We start from the raw sequence: 8,306 nt of genomic DNA, 5'->3' as shown, positions 1-8,306 counted from the left end.
AGGACATAGGCAGACAGACACAGTGCCCTGTGCCTCAAGACACCTGTTTATTGGGGACACAACTCTGCGACAGGGATGACAGTAATCGTACCAAAAATAGCGACGTCTACAGGGCCCCTGAAGGGGCTAGAAGGGTACAGTGCCCCCCACCCCCACCCATTGTACAAAAATAAACTCTCACGCCTATGGACCAGCAAAGACTGGCAGAGCGGCTCCTCAACAGGGACACAGCCCTCTGCCAGCCCTGGAACCCCGTTCTTTGATCCTCACCCCTGCCACTTCTAAGGCACTGTGACTCCCCTGGGCTGGGTGGGTAGCGCCCGCCCACCCTCCTACGCCCTCCACCCCCTCCACCTCTGGTCCGCCTGGGGCTGGGATATGGGTCCCACGCTGCCCCCTGCTGGCTGCTCTACCCAACTACCTCTAGCGCTCCCCCGCTCCCGCGGGGTAAGCTCACTAAGCTAACCGCCCCTAAGAGGGCTCCCTACCGTTCCTGTCCCCCCAGCCCCGCCTCTCCTGATCTCGACAGCCCGGGGCCCTCCTCCCCTTCCTGCGGAGGACTGGGAGGGGTCTCTCCCGACTGTACAGGGGTGTAGGACGGGGACGCATCGGCCTGGGGCGGCCTGCGGCCCCGAGCCCTGCGGCTGTGGTGCACTTGCAGGTGCAAGGCCATGAGCTCAGGCGCTCCAGTGGCGAAGGGGCAGAAGAGGCATCGGTGGAGGGCACCCCCCGGCCCAGCCTCGCCTCCTGGCCCCGCCCGCAGGGACAGGTCCAGGGGTTCGGCCTCACCGCCTCGCCCGTTGCGCAGGGTCCTCCCAGGGCTGGCAGGCTTCCGACGGGACCCCGGCGCAGCGCTCGAAGGGGGCCGGGGGTTCGCCGCGCCCTCCACCCAGGTCGCAGGCTGCGGAGCCGTCTTGGCTCCCGACGGCTGTGCGGAACCCCGCTGGGAAGGGGGCGGTGGCTCCGGGGGCGGTCCGGGGCCTGCTCCGCTTCTCTGCTCTCGGTGGTGGCGCTGCAGGTGATACTTGAGCGAGCCGGATTGGGTGCCCGCGTAGTCGCAGTGCGGACACTTGTAGGGGCGCTCGCCTGGAGAAACGGGTGGGACAGGGTCACAGAGGCACAATCACCGCTCACCCCCACCCACATTTCGCTCTAGATACAGACCCCTCTGGACCAGAAGAAAAAAAAAAACAAACACTGCCACCCCACCCCCTCTGATTTAACAAAGCAGCAATCCGGATCTGGTACCCCTCTCATCTCTCTTCCTGCCCTCCAATTCCCTCCCCACCCCAGAGACTGGTCCCCTCACCTGTGTGCACTCGCAGGTGCACTTTAAGGTGATGCGCTGAGCGGAAAGATTTTCCACAGAAGGGGCAATCCTTTCCTGTGGCTCCCCGGCCCCCTTCAGGCCGGGACCCTCCAACTAACAGCCCATTCTCTTCTGCAATACACACATTAAGGAAGTCAGAATGGCCCTTTGCCCTAACCCTATCAGGGCCATGCGTCCCCACACCCACCCTTTAGGATTCCTTCCCCTCCAGGCCCAGAAGCAAACAGTACATTTGAGGGAACCTGAGGGGGTGGATTTGTTGTGAGTGGTGCTGTGCCTGTGAAAAGTGGCCTCCAGGAGCGGAAAAAAAATGGAGAATTAAGAGACAGGTCTTTTTAAAAGGAGGGGACAGGAGGGCAGTGGTGGCATCAGAGTGGGCCCAGGGTGTGGAAACCTTGGAGAGAAAAGACCCCTTACATACCCTGCGTGGCGGTGGACCTTGCTTGGGTCCCCGCGGCAGGCGCAGAGTGCCCTGGCCCCTCGCCTGGGCGGGGATGCAGTGAAGCCAGAGGGCCCAACGCCCTGCTCCGGGCCCAGGTCTCCTCCTCCGCCTCCACCACCTCCTCTTCCTCCTCTGGCTCCTCGGCGCGATGCCGGCGAGCCCGGGCCGGGAGAGTGGAGGGCAGTGGGCGGAAGCCTCCGAAGCTGCGGCCAGCCCCAGGCTCAGCGCCCTCACCATTGGGCCGGGCCTCGCCAGCTCGAAGGCTCAGATAGCCCAGGAGACTCGGAGGCTCACGGCGCTCTGCCGGAGTGGGTGCTGGGGCCAAGAGGAGCGCGGGGCCCAGTGGCTCATAGGCCAGCAGGCCCAGGTCAGGAGGCTGAGGGGCCCGGGCCGCCCCGGAACCAGGACCCGGGGCACGCAACGGGCCCAGCTTGCTGGCGTGCACCTTCATGTGGTTCTTAAGGAACCAGGGCTCCTTGAAGCAGCGGCCACACACGGGACACGCGTGATCGAAGGAGGCCTTGTGCTTGCGCATGTGGCCCTTGAGAAACCAGGACTGCGTAAAGCTCTGGCCACACACTTGACAGCGGAACTCCGGGGGTGCTGGGGGGTCCTCGGGAGCAGCAGGAGCGGGGGCGGGAGCTGCCTCACGTTCGGGCTCCGGCTCAGACTCTGGGACCGATCTGGGTTCAGGTTGGGGTGGAGGCTGAGGCTGGGGCGCAGCCGAGGAGGCCGCCAGGGGGCGCTCAGGAGCTCCGTGGGCCGTCAGGCTGTGATGCAGCAGCTCCTCCTCCTGGCTGGAGCCAAAACTGCACAGGCCGCACTTCCAGGGCCTGTGCAGGATGTGCAGGTGGCGTTCGCGCTCCGCCGCGGTGCGAAACTTGCCTTTGCAGAAAGGGCAACGGAAAGTGGACGACGAAGGAGCCTGGGGCCGCGCCAGGCCTTCGGTGGCAGGGGTGGACTGCATGCCCCCTGAACTTCGGGCTCTCCCCAGCCGGGCCTCGCGCAGTAGCGCGCGCTCCTCCAACTCCAGCAACAGGCGTGCGGCCGGGCTACGCGGGCGCTCGGGCTGGTGCGTGCGCAGGTGCGAGCGCAGCAGGGCCCGCTGCGCTGCGCGGTGGCCACAGTGCGGGCACTGGAAGGCCTGGGCGCCCGGGTGCGCCCGCAGGTGCAAAGCCAGGATAGAGTTGAAGCGGAAGCGCTTCCCGCATACAGGGCAGGGGAAGCGCCTTTCGCCTGCGCGACTCTCGGACCAGCCCACTGCTCCCATCCCTGGAGACCCGGCGCTCACGCCTGGCCCGTTGGAGTAGCGCTGCAGATCCAGTTCGCCGTCGAATGCTGGCGGCGAGGGCGCTAAGTGGCCGCCCGGGGCACGGGGACGTGAGCCCTGTGAAAAAAGATGGTAACAGTGCAAGGGGTGGAGAAGGGAGAGCTGTGGGAAAAGCAAGGGCGCAGAAGGCCAGAAGAACACCCGAGGGAGGGTGGGTTGGGGCCTGAATCAAGAACACCAAGTGCCCTTCCCACTCACCGTGGGGGAGGTGGGATGTGAATGGGAATTGAGCTGTTGGGGCCACAGACATAACTTCTAATAATGGGAAGTCAGAGAGAGAGAGAAACAGGGAGGGAGAGGAGTATAGTTGTAAGTACTTGCAGGTTCAAGCCAGAGCTTCTTCACTCACCTCCATGGACCCCCTTCACATTCTTTGGTTCTTGGGAGTGCAGGGAAGAGGAGGAGGAAAAGCTGCTAGTGAAGGCAACAGGTGCTGAAGAGCTAAAGCAAGGGAGACAGATTTGGAGGAAAAGATGAGCCCTGGTTTTCAGCAGTGGAAAGAGGCACCCCCAACCCCATACTCTTAGCACTCTTAGCTGAAACCTATCCCTTCATTCTCCTTCCTTGTATCCTGAGACAGGAGGGGACTACTGTCTTCAAAACTTGTACTCCTTGATTTGCCCAGCCCACAGGCTCCCTGATAACCCAGCTGTCTTCCCCCAAATTATTCATTTTACATGCTTAGTCCAAACCACCACCACCACCACCACCTCTGCCACTAACCACCACCACCACCACCACCAACTACCACCACCATCACCACCCCCTGGTGGTGGAAACCATCACAATACACCCCTCTCTCATTTAAGTCAGGCTATACAGCTTGATGAGCAAATGGGGTGGGCCTGCCATGCTCCCCAGTTATCCAAGTGGGACTAGTTGCTCTCAGACCCCTAACTGACCAGCCAGCCAAACAACCTTCCATACTGCACAGTCCTTCCTTCTGCCCTTATCCTGTCTTTCTGTCTTTTCCCCCTCATTCTCCCTCCCTCCGCCTGGATTCCTGATCCATTCATTTCCATTCATTACAGAGACTCATTCATGCATGGGAGAGAAACACCTCCCAGCAGCAGAGAGTCTGGAGACAGACAGAGGGGGAGGGGCATGAAGGGGGAGAGAGCCAGAGGGAGAGGGAATGAAGAGAGAGTTGGGGGAGGAGTGGAAGTTAAGGGGCTCTGCTGGCCTGGGGAAGGGGTTAAAAACTGCAAATACCGGATAGGATTCATCCCCGTGTTTCAAACCTTGGAGCCTGCAGTTTGATGGGGCATCTCAGCCCCTTTGTCCAGGGCTGTTCCGAGGCAGGCTTTCCTCCTCTCTGCAGGGGAGAGGCTCCCTCACACAAGAGGAGGATTACACTGGCTCTGAGCTCAAGAGGCTGGAGTGAGGGACGGGGGGCGGGGCTGGGCCATCTGCACAGATAGGGGCTCAGCACATGCTCTGAGCAGGAAAGGGTTAAAATTCTCCAGGCTGAAATTCCCTGGGCCTGGGATGTGCAGAGCTCCAGTTCTGAGGAAGGAGAAGAGCACTGAGAAGATGGGGGGGGGGGGGGGGGGGAGGAGGGCTCTCCTGATTCTAAGCTGCAGAGGTTAGCATTAGGACTTAGAAACAACCCCAGAATTAACATTCATAGAAATAGGCCTGAGAGGACAACCAGAAGTCAGCCAGCCTAACTTCCTACTTACATATAGAATTGTGTCTGGTCGAGGCCAGATGAATGTAGACCTAACCTATTTTTCTTGCCTGAGATAGAAAGAATATTTGAGATATAAAGAACTTCCTTACAATAGCCATTGTGAAACTGAAATGGGTTAGTGAGAAAGAAAAGGACTCAAGCATTACTTTGCTTAAGGATCTTTAACAGAAGAGAACTGGGCCAGGAGTCAGCCCTGCTTATCAGCAAAGAGAAAAGCCTCTGGAGGTCCAAGCCTTCTTTAATTTTTGACATTTAATGAATGTGATAAGAGTCTATGAAGGGGCAGGTACCTGTTACATGTGAAATCTGGGTTAAGGGAATTTTATGAACAGGAGGTTGACTGGCAAAGTGTCCTCATCCAAGGGTCACTAAACAACCTCCACCACCATCTTTAATATTTGCATTTCTGTAGTTCCAAATTAGAGCATCCATGGTCATCTTCTAGATCCTCCAAATAAACCCCTTTCCTGAGACTAAGAGCCCAGCTAGACTCAGTGAGTAGTCTCAGGAAAGGTGAATTAAAGAGTAGGACCAAGGAGTACAGGCTATTGTGGGTCCAGTCTGACTATTAATAGCCCTGCAACCTTCAGTAAATCACTTAACCTCCCAGTTTACTCATCTGTAAAACAAGAAGGTTGAACTAATTTATACTGATGGTCCCTTCCAGCTTGAAAATTTGTGGTTCTGAGTCACAGGACTCTTCTGGACCCCAGAGGGATGTTGAAATAAACGGTCATCCCTTCAGTACCATGGAGAGTGCAGTGGGCTACCAGAGGAGCCACTTTGGCCACCTCAGTACCATAGAAAGAGCTAGGAAGTGCTAGAAGGGCCACATTTGCCATTTTAGCACCACAGATAAAGCGCTGAGAAAAGCTAGAGGATTTTTAAAAATTCCTATCTGGGAACCATGGGGAAGCAGGCCGGGGGAACAGTGATACCAGAGGGATTATTTTGGCCTTTTGGATGTCACTGAAAATAGATAAATGTAATAGAAAATAGATGTAACTAGAAGAATTTTAATTAGCTATAAGGAGTGTCCTGACAGTTACAGTTTGTACATCCTGGAATGAGTTACTGAGGCATCGTATTTGGGTCCATCACATTCTGTTGCTCTCCTGGGGATTCCCGGAACATCCTGGTGTACAGCCAATCTGGTATATTCAGAGGAAGCAGATGGTGGGGGAGGAGGGGGGGGAGGCTGGGAATACTGCATGGTCATAGCTGACTAACCTATGGGCACATATTCTGATTCTGAGAAGATTCTAGGGCCCCTAAAACTGCCTGTAGGACAGCAAGCAAAATACCTCATGGGAGGCTGACCTCATATATAAGGCAAGTAGAGCAGGAACAGGGCAAAGTTTCCTTCTCCAAAACAAAACAAAAACAAAGACTTGCTTTGCACATAGCATTTTCCAGGTCAGAAAAAAAAGTGATACATAAGAAGGCCCAAATTGAAGGTGAATTCCCAAACAGGGTACCCCAGAGGGTAGCCTCAAATAAACAAAACCCACTTAGACACCTTCCTAGGCCCAGTCAAGACCTCCTGAATCATCTCCGCACCAAAGGAGGTCCCAGGCACGTGATCCCATGAGTTTGTGTGTGTTTGTTTTTCAATAGGAGACAGCACTGACAGGGTCCAAGATCTATGAACTGGCTTAGAACCCAGATCATGCATGTTTTGCCTGTGAGCAATAATTAGAGTTTTCTATAGTCAAGCCATAAACACCATCCACGAGATTTGGCCAGACAGTAGTACTGACCTACTTTCCACTCCCACTGGGAATCAGGGGTTATCTGGACCTTATTTGGGTTCTACACGGATATAGGGCTAGGGCTAGGGATCATAATTCCTTCTAAAGTAACAGGCCAATTATTTTTATGTGCTAGGAAAGCTGGTGGGGAAGGGGGATGTGGACCATCAAACCTTAACCGAGTTAGGGAAGAATGGAAGGGTTGGTGAGAGGAGTCTTAGAAACAAGGTCAGGTACATAGAAGCATCTGCTGACTGAAGGACCTAGAAGATTGTCCTTCAAGTCTGTGGTTCAAAAGTTTTTAGAGTCAGAGTGTAAGGGGCAAGGATTCAGGATTTCTGAGGTATAGTTGTAACTAAGCCTCGGTCATTGTTCATTTCTAATACTTGATGTTTTTCCCTCTGTTGAGAACCCGACACCTCTGAAGTCCACTACCAATTATGATTAACACTACACTAGATGACGTTAGAAAGAAAGAGAGCTTCTTAGGGGGTCTAGAGTCAAGATCACTTTTATCACACAACCACATGCCAGTAGCTCACTTTTATGGTCTCCTCTCCATGGCCTTCTGAACCTTACTGCTCAGGGAATTCCTCTAAATTGACCCCACAACACAGCATGCCCATCTTTTACGCTGAGTCCTTGCTAAAGCTTCCTTCCCTCCATCCTCACGGTCCTGATTTGGGGGCATGGCACCTCAGTCATTGACTCCAAATGTGCAGCAGGAGACAAGAGGAAGGTTCACCTGCTGACTTACTGCCACCCCACCACAGTGAATCTTATTCCAGAGGCATGTCCCAACTTGACCCCTCTTCTGAAAGTTCTAGAGAACCTTGATTTTGGGGAGGGGGCATGGAGCCAACCCTAAGTCCCCTTACCTGGAGCTGACCCTAGAAAGGTCAGAGCCTTAGCACCCATATGAGCCTCAGTCCTCAGATTAGGGGGTGGGGGGGGTGGGCAAAAGAGCCTCTGGGAAAATCTCCCTCCCAGAAGTAGGTTGGCAAGTAGGGCAGGACCTGTGATCCTGCACAAGAGATTCTTCCAGCAGCACCCCAGTCCCCTCCCGGGGAAGATAAGCTAGAAGGATGATTTGGGGGGGGGCAGGGTTGGGAGACTGGGAGGCCAGGGCTCAGCTACCCGGGCCGAGAGAACAAAAGCTGAGTTGCAGCCGCCTCCGCCGCTGCCGCCGGCCGAGCTCTTTGTGACACTTTGTTTGGGACGCAGAGAGGGAAGCACCCCCCATCCTCTCCCCTCCCCCACCCCCCGCTCCGGGAGAGTTTGGGTCCCTTCCCCCTCTTCCATCAGCCCTACCTGGGCCGGGGGGCGCTCATCCACTCTGGCTCCCGGCTCAGCCGCCCTGCACCCCCAAGGCCCCTCGCGCCCTGCCTTCGGGCCCCTACAAAGACGCCCGCGCGCCCCCCCCAACGCTGGCCTTTCCCCTTTGGTGTCCGCTTTCCCGTCTTCCCCACCTGGCCCCCCCCTTCCTCGAGGCCCCCCAGCTCTCCGGGCTTCCGAAGCCGCCGCCCCCACCCCGCCCCCCCAGGAGCTCTGGGCGAAGTTTGCTTGGGGCCGAGCCGGCGCCCCTCCCCCGCCCCCGCCCCCTGCACCTGCTCCGAGCCGGGCGCGCGGAGCGGGCCCCCCCTCCGGGTGGGGGGGAGGGGGCCGGGGGCGGGGGCCGGGTGGCGGAGGGGGGGGCCGGGAGTGGGGGGAGCGGCTACTCACGAGCCCCGGGCGGGCGGCGGCGGAGCGGGCGGCGGCGG

The 8,306-nt window shown here is 57.2% G+C and overlaps 1 protein-coding gene across 2 annotated transcripts in view; it reads right to left on the bottom strand.

Annotated features, from left to right (window-relative positions):
• Positions 1 to 26: 26 nt before the first annotated feature.
• The window catches only part of ZNF219 (zinc finger protein 219), a 9,508-nt gene continuing 1,228 nt past the window's right edge, over positions 27 to 8,306 (bottom strand). Inside the window, exons 1-5 of one of the 2 annotated variants that reach the window (XM_049613167.1) lie at positions 8,269 to 8,306; positions 3,452 to 3,543; positions 1,752 to 3,159; positions 1,310 to 1,441; positions 27 to 1,086 (exon numbers count right to left, since the gene is read on the bottom strand). In XM_049613167.1, coding sequence (XP_049469124.1) covers positions 485 to 1,086; positions 1,310 to 1,441; positions 1,752 to 3,159; positions 3,452 to 3,457 — 2,148 coding nt within the window. In that variant the 5' untranslated portion in view covers positions 3,458 to 3,543; positions 8,269 to 8,306 and the 3' untranslated portion in view covers positions 27 to 484. The remainder of the gene's footprint in view (positions 1,087 to 1,309; positions 1,442 to 1,751; positions 3,160 to 3,451; positions 3,544 to 8,268) is intronic. The other variant, XM_049613168.1, reaches the window with a different exon arrangement.

Source organism: Panthera uncia, assembly GCF_023721935.1.
Source record: "Panthera uncia isolate 11264 chromosome B3 unlocalized genomic scaffold, Puncia_PCG_1.0 HiC_scaffold_1, whole genome shotgun sequence".
NCBI classification, from domain to species: Eukaryota; Metazoa; Chordata; class Mammalia; order Carnivora; family Felidae; genus Panthera; species Panthera uncia.
The sequence above is the reverse complement of the archived record's forward strand: the minus strand, read 5'-3'. Positions and strand labels throughout refer to the sequence as shown.